The sequence below is a fragment of the Astatotilapia calliptera genome, chromosome 17 (genome assembly GCF_964374335.1).
Source record: "Astatotilapia calliptera chromosome 17, fAstCal68.1, whole genome shotgun sequence".
NCBI classification, from domain to species: Eukaryota; Metazoa; Chordata; class Actinopteri; order Cichliformes; family Cichlidae; genus Astatotilapia; species Astatotilapia calliptera.
Window position 1 is genome coordinate 34098436 of NC_137438.1, and position 20804 is coordinate 34119239.

Sequence of the window (20804 nt, forward strand, 5' to 3'; positions counted from 1 at the left end):
TCATGCGAAGCCACTGTTCTAGAAAGCACGACAGTAAAAACACGGCGTTGAAAATGAGCATAATAGATCCCCTTTAAGAACTACAGTTTATTACACTTAGTGTCAGGAGGGCAATTAAAACAAGTGTGCTGCAGAGTGAGATACACATAATGTGGATTTGTGTGCATGTTTATATATTTGTGCACGATTCCATGTGTGTGTGTGTGTGTGTGTGTGTGTGTGTGTGTGTGTGTGTGTGTGTGTGTGTGTGTGTGTGTGTGTGTGTGTGTGTGTGTGTGTGTGCGGATCATGATTTGTGTCTCACTGTGTTTTTCTCCTTTAAAACTGAACTGGCAGTATGCCAGAAGTCTCTTATTAGCAGCCAATTAGCAAGGGGGAAGATGAATACACTGCCCCGAAAAATAAGAAGAACACCAGGCTGTTTTCTGCAGTAAAGTGGAAGAGAGACGGGAAGACTTGGAGACTTATTTTGTTCTCCTAGAGCCTAATGAGTATTTTTTTACCTGTGTGTTTCAGGGTCGGCCGTGCTTTTTGGGTAATTGAATTCAAAAGACAAGAGAGGGTACTGATGAACAAAGATTTTGTTTGCGTGTACCCAGTAACCTGTAAGAGGGATTTCATAAGAATCTGGCTCTGTGTGAGTCAGGTCAGGTAGATAATTCAGCTCCCACCTCCACACTGCGAGCGTAGGCAGTGACAGAAGAGGCTGCGACGACTCAACTGTTTTTGTTTTTGCAGCTTTTTTATATTTATTTATTTATTTTTTTAATTTTTTGTGAAGAGGCAGGTCCGGTGGGCTGAGGGCAGCAAAGGTTGAGAGTGATTTTGTTATACTCAGCAACGTGTACCATTCAGGAATAGTAATTTGGCCCCGCAATAGCCTTTAAAGCCTGACTGTGTGTGTGTTCGTTTATATGAGCCCAAGACTGAATCAGATTTGGCAGATTAGGGTATAAAAAAGAAAAAGATAAAAAAAAGGTCTCCCCTGAACTAAAGAGGACTCTCCTTTTCATTTCTGACTAAGCCATTGTGCCCCAATGAACACACTATTGATGGACTGTATTATTTTTGAATTATTTTGACCAGAAGACCAAGTAATGTATTATGCAGTGAGATTGATGGGTCAGGGAGGTTTACAGCCTAAAGCCAGCGCATTCAAAGTCACGAAGGGCACTCTCTTTCAACCTGGCTAGATCACCATGGTAACAATATGGGAACTAAAATAGCTAGCTATATACTAGCTATAAAGAATCTTTTTCTGGGTTAGTGTGTTTATGCATACGGACCTCTCAAACCAAACTGGTTTTATTTATATAGTGCCAAATCGCAAAAACAGTTGCCTCATAGGTCCTCATAGACACTACAATAATATAGAGAAAACCCCAACAATCAGACAGCCACTGATGAGTGACCACTTGGTGACAGCGGGAAGGAAAAACTCCCTTTTAATAGGAAGAATACCGGTCCCTCAAATGACCGCAGGGGCAGCCATCTGCAGGACCATTGTGAATGAGGGGAGGGCGACAGGACAAAAGATACACTGTGGAAGAGAGCCAGAGATTAACAATAAGTAATGATATAATGGAAAGTGGTGTATAAACACAGAGTGTATCCATAACTATGTTGTAAGTAAGATCATGAATGAGGCTGTGCAGTTGCAATAACATGCTGTCAGGAATTTCCATGCATTAAGTAAAATGAACTTACTGCACAACGCTAACACTAGAGCAAGTCTCTCTCTCTCTCTCTCTCTCTCTCTCTCTCTCTCTCTCCCGTCTCCTCCTTGTCTGAGCTCGCTACAATATTAAACATATCAGGTCCCCATAAGGAGAATCATGTGCTAACGGCTGTCTAAATGACTCGGGTAAAGTTTGTAGCATGCATGTGTGTTGTTTTTGTCTACTTCCACTTGTCTTTGCACTAGGATGATGTCGGTGTAAATGTGCAGTCGTATTCGTTGTGTTCCCACTAGTGCTGTCAGCGTTAATCTCGTTGAAATGACGTTAACGCCACAACACGGCAAATCTCCGTTAACGAGCTACCCCTGATCGCCCCGTGCTTAGACGGCCAACGAGTTAACGAGCTAACTGCGCTAACACACTAGTTCCCACCCATGTAATTGAGCATTGCGTGGCACATCCAACATACTGTTTTACTTTAGTCCATGACGCGCTTACCTTCAGTCATACGTCACATGAAAACCAAAATAATTCCAAACACTAGATCTGAATGAGGGTGGGGGAGGTTCAATTTGCCATGTTACAAGGAGAGCTTAACTTCTGTCTCGCTAGCTTGCCCTGCACTCTTCCTTCTGACGATGCTGTCTGTGTTGAGCGCTCAGTGGATCTGCGCTCGACAGTGCAGCCTAGGCGGAGTAGTCGAATGCAGATTCAACACAGACAGCATCGTCAGAAGGAAAGTTGATAAAATAAATTACAAATTTTGTATTGTTCATACATATGCGTACCGAACCGAAAGCACTGTATCAAACGGTTCAATATCGATACGAGTATCGTTGCACCCCTAATATATATGTATATATACATATATATGTATATATACCAAACGACACCTAATATATATGTATATATACATATATATTATATATGTGTATATGTGTGTATATATATATATATATATATGTGTGTATGTGTGTGTGTGTGTATATATATATATATATATGTGTGTGTATATGTATGTGTGTATATGTGTATGTATATGTATGTGTATATATATGTATATGTGTATATATCTATATATCTATATATCAGAAAATCTTTAATGAATTGGTTAATTTCACTTGGCCAAGTATTTTTGTTGTTGTTGTTTTTTAAACTTCATTATGAAAACTGATTGGTCTTGTTTAGCATCATTTTTAAACATATCGAGTTTGAAGCTCTAATGTGCAGCTATAATGTGAGAGATTAGCAATAGATTCATATTTGAACTACATTCATCACATTTGCTCAGGACCTGTGCTGTAATTTGCCAGAACCTTCATATGTCTCCCCAACCTGTTCCCTCTGTTTGAAATGAGTAGGTTCTTTTTGTGCTGAAGAAGAGTCAAACAACCTCTTTTTTATGAACATGCCTGAATCAAAAGCCCAGGTTAACAAAGAAAGCTGACTGACCATTTGTGGTTACCTCTGACTGGGTTTTAGGATTTGTCCATTCAGCAAATGAAAAGAAGATCTGTCTACGTCAAACTTTTGTATTGTGCCCTAGACTGTGCATTTATACATAGGTCTATGTTTTTTTGTTTTGTTTTGTTGTTGTTGTTGTTGTTGTTACATACAAAGCGGAAAATACAATATGCTTGGTCGAAGTGAAATTAAGACTGACTTGAGTTCAGTTTTACAATAATAAAGCAATTACAGTAATTTTCAGTTGTAATGAAAAATCTAAAGCCCCTTTCACATGTGCTCTGCAGCCCCGAGTAAGCCAGCCAACAGAGGAACATGTGGGAACACAAATAGAAGGCAGTATTTATCTATTTCACTGCTTCCTGATACAAAGTCAGTAGATTGCACTGATGGTCAAAAGCACAGCTAATATTCCGGTGCTTTGACCTGTAACGTACCCTGTATTTCCACTAGCACGAATGCATCGGAAGTAGACTCTTCGTGATGTGTGCCACAGATGAACTTCACGCAACTTTGAATAAGGTTGTGTGAAGTTCATGTGTGAAACAGCTTAGCTGCGAATTTTAAGGGAAAAAGTTGCATTACTCCTGCAATCTATATTTGTATTGATACCCGTCTGTAGTAACAGCACTGACTGGTTTTGTCTACAAATTCACCAACTCACTGTTACACTTGGTAGACAGCTAAAGCAAAAGTAAGATACAGTAATGGATGCAAGTGATGACCTGTTTAAATGTGTGTGTATGTGACTGTTTGGTTTTCATACATGCAACTGTCATTTATCTCTGGTATCATTTTAGTTATGTGGTTTACAAGTTTCGTCTACTGTAATAAAATGGGTTGTCACTTTTTGATTACGCTGTTATCTCAGCGATACAACATTGCTCACTGTTTACTGTTTGGAACAGGATTATGATGCAATGATATTATAATATGCTGAAATCCTATATTGAATGCTATCATTATCTTATTTATAGGCCTGACAGTGGCTCTGCAGCTTGTCCACAGTGACATAGAGCAAAAGTGAGATGCAAATGCTTAACTAAGGGTTTAAAAACCAAACTCAGATCTCAGATAGAACCCAAACTTCTGAGATTTGAAACACAAATTGAGAAATTTCTCCACAAATAGTGACGTAGTTGCAGCAGCGTGGCAGTTTAACATAAAAATGTCGCTTGACAAGTTTGCTTTATATCTATGAGTATAACCAGAATATAACCAGCTAAGTACAAGGTTGGAAAGAGACACATTGCAGTGAGTTGCAAAACACAGTCCGACACCTGAATTAAACTTTTGAAGAGAATCTGCATAGATCCTACGACGTAGCCTGTGCAAGTGGCAAACACCACTTGTGACTGCACTGATGGTGACATTTGGATACGTTTCTAGGAGGGTGCATGTCATGTGCATGTTACATTGGAGGGTTTCAGAATGGTTTGTGGTTATAGTGTACCTGCAGCACAGATTTAACACTAAAGCATAAATCCACTGGGACTCGGATTGATTGCAATGTGTGAACAACCTGTCTGTATGTATGATTTATAGGGCAGTTATTTCCAGTGTGTCTGAGAGTGATTGCACTCAATCTGCGTCAGACTGCAATTGTTTGGAGGCAGGTTGCTTCCCACCAGGCGACCTGTACACGTGTGATTGAAAATGGTCAACGGAGGTTAAAGGAGTTGCATGCTCAGCCTCTACAGTCAGTTTACCAATGCAAAAAAAGAGTTCAGTGCAGTTGTGGTGCAACCACTGATTGTTCTTAGTTACAAGGAAGTTATCGTCCTATTTTTACGCTAGCGTGACTGAACCACTAGGCATGCTAATCTGGTGAACACTAATTTTTAAAGTTTGTTCAGGTAAGAATGAGCTGAAAGTACTAGAAAATAGTAAGTAATTTAATTGTGTTAAAATAGAATGCACAATGAACTGACATATCGAAAGAACAGCTACACTTTTTAAGGAGGTTGAGAGGTTTTAATGTTTCATCTGAAATGATGACTCTCTTTTATAAAAGTTTTATTGAATCTGTTTTAACTTTCTGTATCATTGCTTGGTACGGTAGTATGTCCATGGATAATAAGACCAGACTTAACAATCTGGTTAAAGTGGCGGGCAAGATTTCAGGGAGGTCTCAGGTCCAGCTTGTGGACTTTTATAACAGGCAGGTGCTGAGGAAGGCAACTTCTGTCCTGTTGTGTTCAGATCATCCTCTCTTTAACGATTTTCAACTGCTTCCATCAGGTCGTCGTTATAAAATGACTGCAGTGAAGACAAAGCGACACAAATTGTCATTTGTACCTAGTGCTATTATCTTAATTAACAACACTAAATTGTAAGTGTTGTTGCCATTGCACATTGCACTTTTTTCGATGGAATATCTAGGTTGTTTTATCAGGCTTATATTATATTATAGTATTTTTTTAATGAGTGTACGTGATGTGTTGGCTGTATGTTTGTTGTTTGTTTTGACATACTGCGAATCGATTTCCCATCAGGGACAATAAAGTTACCATTGACCATTGACGCTGAAAGCTTTTGCCTTGCTGTACTGTCATATGTGGCCTTTGAAAATTACCCAGAAGACACCGTTTTAGAACCTGTTTAAATAGGCTTCACGTAGGCACTTTCTACAGGTAACATTATCACAGACACAACATACATATTTTATGCTTTCAACGTGCTATTCATCTCTTGTACTTCTTCTTCTTTTTCTCTGCTTCTGTAAGGTAGTGTAGTCCAGTGTGTCTCTACCCAGTTTGCAAACAAGTCACGTCTCTTTGTTGACTCTCATTGACTCAAACCTCTTACAGCTAATGAACCATTTCACCACTGCCTCCCAACTTTCCCCGAAACACGCACAACAATAATAATTGTTGTCGTCGTCTCGTCTCCTGCATATTCCCTTGCTGTGAGGCTGTTTATGTAGCTGCTTCTCTGGACAGGCAGAGACATCAAGGCGATGCGTTTTGAGCTCTAAATACAAGCTGACGCTTTAATTTAGCTCTGCTGACATTTGGAGTTATTGCATAAGGATATTGAACTGAGACGACAGCCATCATGTAGGATTTCCTCTTAATAAAAAAAGAGCTGCGGGGTGACTCGCAGACTGTTTGCATTACTTGTTTATATATGTGTGGGTGTCTGCTTGCTTTCTATACATGTAAGTGTCATCACTGACAGGTGTAATGGTTTGCAAATCCAGTCTGCTGGAATAAAACTTGAGATGTGCTCTTGTGAACGTGCTATTTTCGTCCAGCCTTAAAGTTGCTAACTGTATATGGTTTGGAATATGGTTGTTATATATTTTGAGCTTTGGTGAGGGGTAAGAGATGATAAATTGATGAGAACATGATATTTCATTAATGAATGTTATCACTCTCTGATTTTTAGGTCTGGCAGTGGCTTTGCAGCTCCTCCATGGGGATATAGATCAACTAAGACGGGAGTACATGGTCCTTTTCACCCGTGGTGTGTCAATCACCAGGAAACTGGGCTTCTCTGATGTCATCATGCCAGGTAGGATACCACAAACCAACATTACTTTGTAGGTCTCAAAGCAGTTGTTGTCAAAGTGGGGCCGGGGGACTAATAGTCATGGTGTTGTGGAAAATAAGTGCGCTGTGTCATTTAAAAAGGGCACATTTACAGTTGGGGGCAATTTACCTCTATAAAGCAAGATAACTGTGTCCATTACTCACTTCACGTTGTCTTTGGGTCAGTAGAAGCGCTTATTTGATGTGACACATCACATCAGTCTCTCATATAATCGCTCATTTCCCTCAGGGTGCAATGAACCATTTGTTGTGTAGCTTTGCTTATCGGCTGAGTCAAAACTAACTAAGAATTGTGTTTTTATTCTTATTTCGTTTTATTGCTGTTTTTCTGATCACGGGTGACAGAAGGGTCGTCTGTCGTTCCATTCATACACTCTTTAATTTCACGTTGAGTGGCTGTAATCCCTCAAAGCTAGCATTGAGCAAGGGGTCGAGAGTTTATTACAGCGAGAGCAGAGCTCACACGTATGTAGACTGTCATATACACACCAATGTCCGAGTCATCAGACAGTATTAGGCTGTTTAGCAGACAGCCAGGCCATAGCTGGATGATTTGAACAGTGCCCCCACCTTATTATGACAGAGGGGTTTTTACTGAGCACCTGCGCCTCCTAATGTTTTTTTCTGTCACACATAAACTGCTGCTGCTATTGGTAAAAACATATTTATTGTCTGTAAATACGGGGTTCCAATAACTATTGCACAGCCAGCAGGTGTGGGTAGACCTAATGCGTCCTATCATACGTCAATGTTTGTTACATAAAGTTTTAGCTGACAGACTTGAGGCTGTTAACAGTATATTTTTTTTGTTTTGGTACTCTGTTTTGTATTGTATTTGTTGGCCTGTCTCAAAATTATTATAGTTATTCTTATTATAGTTGTCGTGTTTACACCCAACATCTCTGCCTACTGTATGAATCGAGAGATATTTGAATTCCACCCTCACAAAGATGAATCATGCTGTTAAAGGTAGAGAGATGACACTTGGCTGCTTCTGTAAATGCACCTCGGGCTTAGCTGAATTGGGTCTTATCGCCTGGGTACCAAATACACAGCCACATGTTTATATGTACACACGCCCGGGGAAAAGTAGGGAAGGAAACTACTGGCTGAATTAGCTCTCTGAGGCAGCTGAACATAAGGGGACTTTTTCAACAGAAAAGCTGATGTCTTAAAAAAGCTAGATATGCTGTCTGGTCACACAGATATAGAGGAACCACATACTGTGGGCCCCCCCAGCGCCTCGCTAACAAAGATTTATGTACACCATCTCCTTTGTCTTTTTCTGGCTACCGGTACAAACCCTTAACGCTGAGTGCTCTCACCCTTTCTGCTTGTGCAAGTCTGCCCATGGGCAAAGGAGACTGCCTTTCCTCCTTTTTCCTCTTATTTCTCATTCCACGTTTTGTGTGCGATCTTTCCTCTCATTTTCTTTGTCACACACAAACAGACTCTTTTCTCCGTCCAGCTGCTCCCCCCACCGTCTCCACTTCCCCTTTTCCCATTGTACATTAAAAAAAAAAGTGTTCCTGTCGACCTTCCTGTGCTCTTTGTGTGTATGTGTGTGAGTGTGTACATATACTTGTATGTATAACGTTGGGGTGAATGTATATAGTCGAAATCATCATGAAGAAGAAGAAGAGTGTAGCGGTCTGATTAAGAGTAGATAATAAGTGCTAACTCTAATGATAGACACGACCACTGAAACCTGCCGAAGTTATTTGTCAAACCACATACATTTTTTTTCTTACTTACCCAGCACACTTTGCATTTATACTCCCCCACCACAGGAAACCGTATATGAATGGCTGCAGTCATTGAACAGCTGCAGTTATAACAAAGACAAAGATTATTTCTTCCTCAGATTATTTTCCCAGATTGCAGCACATGAGAAGCACAGAAAAGGCTGCATTTGTTGCAGGGTTGTTTATAAGTCAGATTTTTTAGCTTGAAGTCATACTGAACAATGATTATGCTCCCAAACAGTATGAATATGCACAGTTACCGTAAGCTTATGTCCTGGGATAGATTGATTAATAGGAAAGAGTGAGGGTTCTGTTCCAATTTGAATACACGTACATTATTTATTCATTTGTGCGATTTGTGTTTGTGAATCGTTTCATGTGCTGTCCTTGCTTCTGAGCCCTGGGGGTTGTGGCCCCCATGAAGGATAAAAAATAAATAAATAAAACTCAGAAATCATTAAAAAGCAAACAGAATAGCAATTATTAAATATCTGAAAAAAAAAGAAAGAACAAAACCCCCCCAGAATTAATACCTTCAGGCTTCCCCCCCCAAGTAAAATATTAAATACTGCTCACCTGTTCAGACATATAAGAGTAATAAGAAAATGGTATAACTGGTTGAAAGCCCAGTACATGTATTCAACCTCACGAGTCGATAATTCTTTGCTTTAACAAACAAAATCCACATCCTCCCCCTTTTACCCCCTGTTTTGACCTTTGTCAGGCTCAACCACAATGACAGTTTGACATGTTAAAATGTTATAACAATTACTATTTTCTTTTCTCGATTACTTAAAAATGCCAGTGTCCCCATCTCACACACGCACGCACGCACACACACGCACGCACGCACGCACGCATGCACGCACACACACGCACACACACACACACACACACACACACACACACACACACACACACACACACACACACACACACACACACACAAAGAGCAGTCTTTAATTGTTGAACATTCTGACAGCCAGATGTCATATTTCATGTCACCAGAAAATATATCATCAAATGCCACCTAATGTAAACGCTGTCCACCCCTGCCAGGAGGAATTACGCAGAGAATCTGCAGCGCTCTCATTAATAATGCTAGCTCATGTGCATAATCAATGCTTTGTTGCCTCTTTCCTGCAGGAGTGATGAGAAACGACCTTTACATCACACTGGAGAAAGGAGAGTTTGAGAAGGGGGGGAAGAGCGTGGCGAGGAATGTAGAGATCACCGTGTATGTGCTGGATATTGATGGACAGATCCTAAAGGTGAACACTGCTTTTGTGTCTTACTTAGCAAATATAAACAGTTTTGTTGCTAGACACAACAACTAAGGCTAATAGATTTAAATCCCTAACCAGTTGCACACTATTAAGGAAAAAAAAAGCGTCTTTTTTGGAGCAAATCTCTTCATTTAAGCATTGCTGACCCAGATGAGGGCTAAGTGTCTCTCTAGTGTGTTGCCCATTTCTGGTGCAGCACTGTGACAGTCTGCCTCTGTGGTTTCCTGCACAGCCTAGGCCTTGGACAGAAAATAGAGTCAAATATAACCCTGCTGTCACTGCTGCTGCCACTACATGGCACGCAACCCCCATCCAAAACACATAAACACAAATGTAAACCTTGTCTTCCTCACTTTATTGCCTTTTGTTGGCTCTGGAAGGTTTACAACACATTTCGAGCTGATATATTAATTCACAATGTCCTTTTCGGTCTGCCTCGCCCTTGAGGCCATTCTCTTTTCTGACTTTTCTGTTGTTGTTTGGGAAACGTTAATATAATATAACATTCTTTATATCTTTCAGGGTCATGTGACAGCTGGCTCAGGTGAACCAAGTGTGGATGAGTACCATTCCTTGGTGTTGTATCACAACAACAGTCCCCGCTGGGGCGACCAGATCAAGCTCCCTATTCCGGTCGACATGTTTCGGGGGTCGCACGTCCGCTTTGAGTTTCGACATTGCTCCAGTAAGTGAAAATAGGTTTGTCGTTTATTTATTCAGGAAAGGTTAAGCGACCACATTTTTGGCAAGTTTTCGCACATTTTAATACACCGTCGGCTTGTGGTGTGAATGCGTGAGGAGCTGCATTCTTCACAGCTGAATACCTTGGGAAGTTGAAGATAAAGACCAGACATCCTGCACTGACTCCACTGTGCCCTGCAATTCCAGGCACATCACTGATAAACCTTTGAAAGAAGTATTCATTTTCCTTGCTTGCTTCAACCTACCAGCCCTCCAGCCTTGTGCCCACTCCACATAGACGGTGTCCAAGTGTTTAAGCTCTTTTTTTCGACTTTGGTACTGATACTAGTTTGTCCAACTTCTCATTTCCTAATGAGACAAAACTTTAATTATAATCAAAGTATGCCTCACTCCCTCTCACATTCTTTCTGTGCTTTGGGGAGAAGGCCGGGTCTCTTCTCTCATAACAAGTCGATATTATTATGCCAAGCCGTGAGGCTGTGTGGCTGTGTGCAGCAGATATAGTAGCCTTATTACTGCTGGCAGTGCTAGTATTCCCACCTAAAGGCTGCCTATTAAGATCCCAATTTAAGCCTGTGGTGACACCAAACTGAGGAGGCCATATTACACATGTTATAAGGGCTTCCAAATTCGGGGGCAACCTGCCTGCAAAATTCTGATTAGCACACACTCTCATTTTCAGTTAAGGCTTAATGGAAGGTTTGGTTTTCTGACTATGCCTTTAACTGCTAATTTGTTTTTGAACTCATTATTATCCAGTGTTGCTTCTAAATGGGGCTAATAGGAACAATAAGGACCTGCCAGTATAAGCTGTGCAATGCTTTATTAACTGGTTGTTTATACAGTACAATTCTGAACCAGTTGAATCAATTTACAAGAGAAGCTGTACCTTTTATGAATAAAACGGCATGTTACTGCGTGTGGGTCTTGCACTTATTTTTCTATTAATAATGTGAATTATTAAGCAGTTCCTTCCATTATAGAGCCTCAAAACTGCCATGTTTGGACTCTTTACAAAAAGGCAACCTGAGATAATTACAAACTGCGGCCACAAGAAGGCTGTAATTTAAAGGATGTTGCAAACAAGCAGTAACTTATAGTGGATGAATACTGTTTTATATATAACAAGAGTGACTGCTTTAACTTTGTTTTTTTAATTGATATTGCTTTTTAGATTTCACCGGGTTAGCAGTACTTGCCTTGATTGTCCCAATGAAGTGGCACTGCAGTGGCATAATGGTACCAGCAATCATTCAGGACGCAAAGTTAGGCTCAGGTCCAACATCAGCCAATGCTAATGCCCTTATACTTAGCATAGGGTACCTGGGCAGTGGTTTAGCCTGCCTCCATTACTGCTGCACGGCTACAAGCCACTTTATAACCCGTCTTCTCATTGTCATGGCATATATGACTGGACTGATGGCCTATCTGTTAAATTTTGTTGTTGATCCAAGCTGCAGATAGAACTAAAAATGTTATTTTGATTGCAATGGTAATTAGTGGTCTTTGTGAGTAGAAAACCTGAATAACAAGCCAGAGAGAAATGAGACAACAGTTTCTAGTTTGATGCATTAAAAACGTATTTCTCTTGGGAAAGACAACACACACAAACATACAAACTCACAACAGACTAGTAGACACTGTTAAATAAATCACTGGTGTTGCAATAAAAGGAAATAGAAACTTTCCATGCTCCGCTTTTGCTTCCCGCTGTGCACGCATTAACATTTCACTGCTAAGGCAGCAGATAAATCAGATTACATGTGTTCATACTGCAAATTATGCCCAGAACTTTCAGATAAAGCCTCCCACATTAATGAAATCCTCAAAAGAGTAAATCAACTTAAAACCCCCCAAAAAACAACAACTTTTTGCTTAGTTACCTCACATCCTACCGTTATGCAAGTGTGATTAAAGGGGTAGTGAATTTCCGAGTACAGGTGAGGTGTCCTTTAGATTTTCCTGTTATTAAAAAAAAAAAAAAAAAAATTACATCACGTTTCAAAATTAAAATTAATTGCCTTACATATGCAAAGCTCAGGTTTTATATATTTAAACCTCTGTTGTTTACCCTATATCAACCAATGCTCTTGATGTTTGATTGTGCTAAAATGAGCAGGAGCATGCACTTCGTTTGCACATCTTTGCACTTGCATACCCACTGATTGGCACCTTCAGCAGTCAAAGGTTACTCACAGAGCCTTTGAATAAATACTTTTCTTCTCCCTGGAAACATACTAAGAATTCAACATATTAATTTGCTGCTGTTAAGTCTAAAAAGGAAAGCATTTTTGTTTTGACGCAGTCTGGGCTGTTCTATTTTTGGACTCAATATCACGTCCATGTGTTGTTGTTTGACAGCTAAAGACAAGGGAGAGAAGAAACTGTTTGGCTACTCCTTTGTTCCTCTGATGCAAGAGGACGGAAGGACTCTGCCAGATGGCACCCATGAGCTCATTATCCATAAGGTAAGACCTGCATACCCTCACCATCTACTGTAGGCTTTGACTGGGGGGGGAGTACCAAATCAATTTTAACCTCTTCTTGGCAGGATATTCGTTTTTGGCTTATATATAGTGTATATAGTTTTTACTGCAGAAACCTTCACAGTGTTGTGTAGGTTCATCTAAGATTGTGATATCTTAAAAAAAAGATATCATCTCATGTCCATCAGTAGATTGTAGCTTAGCCGTGATCTTAACTGAACCTGTTGATTGTTTTGCATCTCACAGGTGCTGTCAAGGATAATTTGGATGGGATTGTGCCCTGTATATGATTACGTGAATCATTGTCTCTAAATGGCAAATTGTGAGAGTCTTTTATGATACAGTTAAGAGCCACCGGCCACCAAACAGCTCGCATCACTCAATTACAGGGTTGCACGCCAGTGAGTAATGTCCGCTTACATAACATTGCCAAGCTGTGAGGTTGAATTTAACCAGGCGTAAGTGTTGCTGTATTTCTGTTTGTTAGTCTGCATCTCTTTATTTAGATTCACCTTTTCTCCCTACGTTTTAAGCGACTCACAGGTTTGTCGTATCAAAGGTCTGAAACAAGTAAAATGACCAGTATCCCCAGTTAAAAGCTGCTGCAATGCTGTCTTGGGTGTAATTCGGAATAATTGCAGACTAGATGCTTTTCCTCAGCTGCAGGCGAAGGGTGTGTCCAGTTCTGTGGAAGGAAAAGAAACATGAGTGCATTCATGCATTTTATTGGCAGTAAGGGGTCCAAAAATATGATGTATTTATTCTATGATTATCTATGGTTTAGTTCAACAGTGTATAAACACAAAGAAAAATGCTATTTTCTTTGTACTTTTTCATGTCAGGTTGCAAGATTTAGTCTTACCAAACCCCAGGTTTTGAGCCTGCTGGTTTTAGTGGACTGCTTTCTTTTTCCTGTGTGTCTCCACCATAGAGGGGGGTAAAGGCCCATTGTAATGCCAGATGAAAGTTGCTGAAAAGCTCAATGAAACTGCATGGCCTAGTTTCTCCTCAGGCCTAAAATAGACACACAGGAGCAGTCCAAACTCTTTGGTAGCTTTGGAGCTCAAACAGCTTCAGATGTAGGACTGCATGTTAAATCCATAACACAAGACAATCTAATTTCAGTCAAGACCTCTTCAGTAAAAAGAAGACTGTCTTTTGTTTTTTTACCTTCATAAACAGTAATTTATCTATGCCTCTGTTTAAGCAATTTCCCCACATAAGAGGGTGAGGAAGGAGAGCAGCAACAAGATTCTTGGTACCAAGCAGACCAGGCCTTAATGACAACAGATATAACAGTGGAATCAGACACAACATGAAAAGAAGGGTCTGATTCAGAGGTTGGTTGCAAAGGAGCTTGCAGAGGCAGTTGGTGAAGTCACACATATTGCTTCAACAGTTGGGGGTTTCTGATGGTTCAGAGATTTACAAGGAAAGCTAATAACACTTTTGTTCGGAAACGAGCCTATTTCTAACTTCAATATATGACAGGATGATTAGCCACCATGAGGATCAACTTCTCCTTTATTTTGATGTTGGATGACAAGTTAAAGAGCAACCACCTACCTCTCACAAAATATTTACAGACATGATTAGGCCCTGAAACGAGCACTGAAGCTTTTGAATAGACAAAAATGTAAACTATTTACTATTGCAAGTAAAGCAAAGCGATGGATCTGCTGGTCAGTTATCGGGCAATACAGGTCATTACTTAGTTCAAATGAATGCAAAGAAGGAGTATTAAAGCCTGAAAAGATGCCTGTGTGAATCCTCCTTACTCATCCTTTCAGGCTCAATATGACTGATGTAGATTCCACCCAAGATCTTTGATGTGGTATGCCCAAATATTATCTTTTTGAAAAGTAATTAGAAAAATCATCCACCTTTTCCTGTATCTCCCCTCGTTCTCTGTTTTTAATCGGACACACTGAGGGTTCAAACTGGCATTTGAACCCTCAGTGTTGCATTCTTCTGCTCTTGTCCAAAACATATGCCAGTGGCAGCTCAAAAAAGTTGTGCTTTATTTTTTTTGCTTGGTTTCCTTGCAGTGCGAGGAGAACACCAGCTTGGCTGACTGTTCACGCTACCTGAAGCAGCCGTTCTCCAAGCCCAACCTGCCGTCTAACAATCAGACGCTGAAAGGCACCAAGGAATCTTTCTGGATCACCAGCTTCCTCTGCTCCACCAAGCTCACGCAGAACGGTAAACAAGACTCAGGCATCGACATTTGGGTCGCTTGCCTGCTGAACTGTTTTTGGCCGCCACACTTTTACAGATTTTAATTGGGAGTTTAGTTGTGCAGCACTTCACTAGCTGGTTCTGTGTACTTCTATAGATCAGCGAGTGTTACAAAGAATGCAATCAGGGCTTCAAAAGAGGCTGAAGAAAATGTAGAAATGCCATATGTTAAGGGAAGTCAAAGAGATGGGTTCTGTGCAAGTGTTGAACTGATGTTCCCCTCCCTAGTGCGCGAACAAACCAGTGAATATGCAAGGTGGTAGGAACGGCTTCTGATCTGCAAAACTCACTAATGAACTAATAAGTCCTTATGCTTTTGGGTTTGGGATTTCAGCATGGCTAGAAGACTAAGTCAGTGTTTGAATAGAAACTTTAAAGTTACAAGCATAATTCAGTTGCAACGCTCTTTGTTTATTTATCTTTTGAGATGCATTTTAAGACAACCAAAATCAGTAATGTAACAACACAAACAGAATTTTGAGTCTAAAATTGCAAAAAGACATTTCAGGTTCAACAGAGACAGCTAAAAGACTTTCTTCTTGAAGCTTATGTTTTATTCATGCGTATGTCTGGGGAATCCTGCACAGGAAAATGGCTTTTTATCTCCCTCATCCTGCTGCACTTGAAAATGTCATCATTTGTTTGGATACGTTGGGGGCTTTGGGGCTATAATTGAAGGGCCTGATGATGCTTTGTGATGTGAGATGCACGCAGCTCTCATAATCCTCATAATCCTGTGTTGTTGTTGTTGTTGTTTTTTTTGATCTTGATCTTGATCATCTTGATCTTGTCACTGTTTGTAAGTCATGTGTCTTTTTGCATCTTACCCCTCCTTGTTGTCTTCCTTCAGGTGATATGCTGGACCTGTTGAAGTGGCGAGCCCACCCTGAGAGGATCAACGACAGCTTATCAAAGCTGAAGGAGATCGATGGCTCGGAGATTGTCAAAGTAGGCCAGCAGACAGACTCTCGTCCATGATTTGGCCCTGCCTTTTCTTGCCTTGTTCAATTCAATTCAATTTTATTTATATAAAAGTGCCAAATCACAACAACAGTCACCTCAAGGCGCTTTATATTGTACAGTAAAGCTCACTGTTAAGAATGAAGTGTCACTGTTTTATTTCAATCAAAATGTATTTAAAGTTCAGGTTGAGGAAATGAAAGCCTGTTTTGTACTTCTCTAACAGTTTCTCCAGGACACCTTGGACACCCTCTTCGGGATTTTGGATGAAAGCTCCCAGAGATATGGACTTAAGGTGTTTGATTCACTGGTAAGTCAGTTGTCCAAATGGCTCAGTCGTGTCGCAGATTCTTTTTTGTGTGTGCGCATTCTCAGTTTTTCTTCACATCAGGAGCCATCTGATAGTGTTTGAGTCAACAGTAAGAGCAGATACACAAACTCCAAGAGAAAGATCTAGTGATGTAACGCTTCAGAGCTCGCTGAAGCAATCTCAACCTGGTCATGCTGCACTGAGCTGATAGTGTGAGCCCGGAGATCGATCTCTTTCTCTCTTTCTTTCTGTCTCTGTCTCCTCATGTCTCTCTCTCTCCAAATCAGTTTCACACTGACACACAAGCACACTTTCTCCTCTCACTTTGGCGTTATCAGTGATGAAAAGGTCTAGTGGGCCGCTGTAGCCATCAGGTTTTCTTTATGTTGCTCGAGATCAATCAAACAGGTTGGACGAATGGACTTGTGCTCTGTGGCTGGACAAGCTCAGATCATACAACAAGCTGCAGACATGAAGTGATGGGTTTTTAAAAATATTTCTAGAGATTTGTGTGCAGCATGTAAATACGCTTCTTTTTAATCTCGTAGCCTCATATGAAAGGCACAATTTTACATTCATGCATCTTAGATAAAACTTTATTAAAATACACAGAATTCTTTAGGGTTTTTTAAGCGATATGCCAACATGATTTTTTTTTTTAAGTTGTCTTCTCTGTTTACTCTAGGTCCATATCATCAACCTTCTCCAGGACAGCAAATTCCAGCACTTTAAACCAGTCATGGACACCTACATCGAAAGCCACTTTGCTGGAGCTTTGTCCTACAGGTATGTGATGTTTTAGCATTCACTTGTAACAAATGCTGCAGATTTTCAAGGCTACATCACAGAACCACACATTGTATTCTAATAAGATATCACAAGAGGTAGGCTGGACAAGAGAGTCCAACCTACGTCAATGCTGAGAGGCAGCTTTGCTCAGTCATGTGCTTTGATAGAAGATTGGATGAAATGCTTATGGTGCCCCCTGGTGGATGAAAAGTGAATTAGAAAATTGTGCTCACTTTTGTCTCCCTGGATTTCATTTCTCCTCCATCACACACCTGCTGTTCTCACCTCACCAGTTGTTTCTTTCAGTCTGTACCCATTTCTGTCTTCTGATATTTTTGTTAAACTTTCTTTTGTAAGCACACACACCGCTGCCACATTTCTAGAAGTTCTAAACAGGAAACAAAGATACTTAAAGAGTACTCTCATAAGTACTCAATGCCATATGTGTCAGAAGCGCACCGCTGGATGAAGATGATCTCTTGAGTTGAAGAGTTTAATTTCAAAGTTCGACCGTTTAAAGCAGCAGTAAAAAAAACTGAAACAGATTACAAGTGGGTGGGTGGCTAGGAGCTTTTATTACTCTTGTCAGCCCGCAGTTTCATGATTATTACACATGGCTGTAGTATTGTATTGATGAATTAATGTGACCAGAGTTCATTTAAATAATGGACGATAGACTGTTACATTTTAAAACATAACACTGTCTCATCTATATTTGCCAAATCCAGTGAGAGAAGCAATGCAGCTAGTGGTAACTAGTTGTACGGTGTGTGTGTGTGTGTGTGTGTGTGTGTGTGTGTGTGTGTGTGTGTGTGTGTCTCTCCTCCAGGGACCTGATCAAAGTGCTGAAGTGGTATGTGGACCGCATTGTTGATGCAGAGCATCAGGATCACATACAGCAGGTGCTCAAGGTGAGGCACGCACAAAGACAGCCAGGCCAGTATTTCAAACTGTAAATGCAGCTGCCTTTATCGATACACAAATACACCCATGCACACAATGACACCATCCACTGCCACTCCTGCTAATTCATACGTTCTTCTACCATTTGTTATCCCCCACCTGTGTCTATTACACTGCATGCAATTTTAATGAGCAGAAGCACAGTGCCTCTAGTGTTGGGAATCCTCATCACATTTTTCTAATGACTCATGCAGACACACTGTCAGTGGAGCACATTGCGGCACCCAAACTGTGGCTCCTCGTTTAACATTCACAGAATAGATTCTGCACCAGAAGTGAAATGGTAATCTGTAGTGCAGTAAATAATGAATAAGCGGTACAGTGCAGATGTGCTTGCAGGCTTTTCCACGTAGAAGCAGACAAGAGAATCTCTTTTGACGGGTTTAATTGCGTATCTAACATGTCGATGTGCTTATCTTTAGGCACATTCCTTTTTTAATAAAAAGCAAAGCGGATCACTGTCAAAAAACTGCTATATTATAAATGAGCTCAATAAAAATAAAATTAAAGGTTATCATGAATAAAATTGTTTTATTTATTTAAATTCATGTATTTCAAGACTTTGCCATAGACTGTATATTAAAGGCGTTGGTAGTCACATCAATGTCAGCTATTGCTTTTGAAGCTTCAAGATGGGCATTTTACTCAGTGTTGTTGTTTGTTGTTTTGTACCCACAAATGACCTAATTTGGAAAAATAAATCATGTAACTGCTAGCATGATTTATGCTATCAGAGAGACACAGATACCTGCTGCCATGTAAGTCAACTTATAAATAAAATAAAACTTTTACTCACTTTAGAAACTGGAGCATGGGCGTCTTTGACAGTATGTTGGTACAATTAAATAAGCAGCCATGTTATTTGTCAGGTAATTGCATTAAACCTCTTCCACGGGACATACAGTCGGAGAGATCCAGTTCAGTGACTTACATTAATTGAGGGGATCTCCGAGCAGATGGCTAAAGGCACCAACTTGTTATTCAAAGCAGCCGCTCTATTAATTGTCCAGAGCTTTAAGCCCTTACAGTTACAGTTGGATACAATACAAAAGATACAATTTAAACTGCTGAGGTGTGTGGAAATTTGCTCCTACGTTCCTTGAAAGAACAAATTGGCATCCAAAGTTATTTTTGTATTCCAGTAGCTTTAGTGATCTCCCTCCATGAATTTGTTGACATATGTGAGCCCTATATTGATGCTATCATTATTATTGCTTTTAATAAGTAGGCGATTGTTCGATGCGATGCGCAGTTAGCCACATTACTTTATTGCATCGGTTATATCTAAGGAGGTTCACGCTAGCTTACACCGTAAGTTATGGTATTTGGTTTCAGAGGGGTTTGTGGTTATGGTGTACATCTCCCACTGAAGCATAAATCTCCACCCTGACTGTAAATCTGTCTACTACTGTTTTTAAATTGGGCACCCTCACATTAACATCTGTGAGTACTGGACAGCCTCAAGTGGCCCTTGAGATCACAATGCCAGAGTGACTTATTTGTTTTGTTTCAATTTATTTCTTCATGCTTGACTCAAAAACTCAAAATGATGAATTCATTATCAGAATTGCTTGAATAGTCTGGTACTTTTGACTTTGAGATAAATAAAATAATAAGAGATTGGATGAAATTCATCAGGACAAAATGTACGAATTCTCTATTATCTGACAACTTTCCCTGGAAGGAACTTTTGTGCTTTTTTCCATCAGGCGGCAGAAGACAAATTCTTTTTTCCTTTTTTCCTCTTTCCTCTCAGGCCAGCGAGTACATTTTTAAGTACATCATCCAGTCCCGTCGGCTCTTTTCGCTCGCTACAGGAGGCCAGAATGAGGAAGAGTTCAGAGTCTGCATTCACGAGTTGTTCATGTCCATCTGCTTCTTCCTCTCGCAGGAGAACAAAGGCACCACGCCCGTCGCACAGACACAGGTGTGTATGGGCTTGTGTGAAAAATCAGTGACAGGCATGAGCGTATCTTAAGATCTTTGCAGCTTTGTCATACATGCGCCTGATTGTGTGAATCTGAATGTGAAAATGTGCGCCACTTGATGTTTTCTTTCTCAGGGGCTCCTGTTGATGCAGTTGTGAAAGGTGAGAAATTGGCTGTAATTGAATTTCATGCTGCCAGAGGGTTTGGAGGCAGAACAGGGATTTCTGTGGCAGGTTTTCCTTAATCAGTGGGAGGTCTGCACAGCAGGGCAGCTGCCTTCACTGATTTCAAAGAAGACCAAAACAAAACAAGCTAAAGACCCCAAAGATAATCCTAATTACACACCAGAAACAGATGCTTGTGCAGTGGTGTATTTGTGCACTCTTTTGTTTTTTGGTTTTTTGTGGGGAAAAAAACTGTTTTTTTTTCCTGTGGTACATATGTTGGTGCTGTGGTGTCCATCTGATCTTATGTCTTCTTTATCTGGGATAATCCAGTTAAATTTCTCATATTTTCCTATATTTTTTAGTGTTCACCTCACCCACACAAAATCTAAACATGTCTTTTCTTTTAGAAGCCATAATGAACTACACATTTTTGCAAAAACCTCACTTTTAATCTTCAAGAATCAGATTGCTGTTGCAACTTGAACTATTCCAGCTGCGCTCTGTCCATGCTCTGTCTGAAAACCTCTGTTTTA

At 40.3% G+C, this 20804-nt stretch overlaps 1 protein-coding gene across 4 annotated transcripts in view; it reads left to right on the forward strand.

Moving 5' to 3' along the window:
* Positions 1-20804, forward strand: part of dock4b (dedicator of cytokinesis 4b) — a 141125-nt gene that overhangs the window by 68967 nt on the left and 51354 nt on the right. For all 4 annotated transcript variants that reach the window (XM_026147369.2, XM_026147372.2, XM_026147370.2 and 1 more), the window contains exons 13-22: positions 6534-6659; positions 9589-9713; positions 10251-10413; positions 12792-12898; positions 14965-15118; positions 16005-16102; positions 16341-16424; positions 17110-17210; positions 18043-18124; positions 19933-20103. In XM_026147369.2, coding sequence (XP_026003154.2) covers positions 6534-6659; positions 9589-9713; positions 10251-10413; positions 12792-12898; positions 14965-15118; positions 16005-16102; positions 16341-16424; positions 17110-17210; positions 18043-18124; positions 19933-20103 — 1211 coding nt within the window. The remainder of the gene's footprint in view (positions 1-6533; positions 6660-9588; positions 9714-10250; positions 10414-12791; positions 12899-14964; positions 15119-16004; positions 16103-16340; positions 16425-17109; positions 17211-18042; positions 18125-19932; positions 20104-20804) is intronic.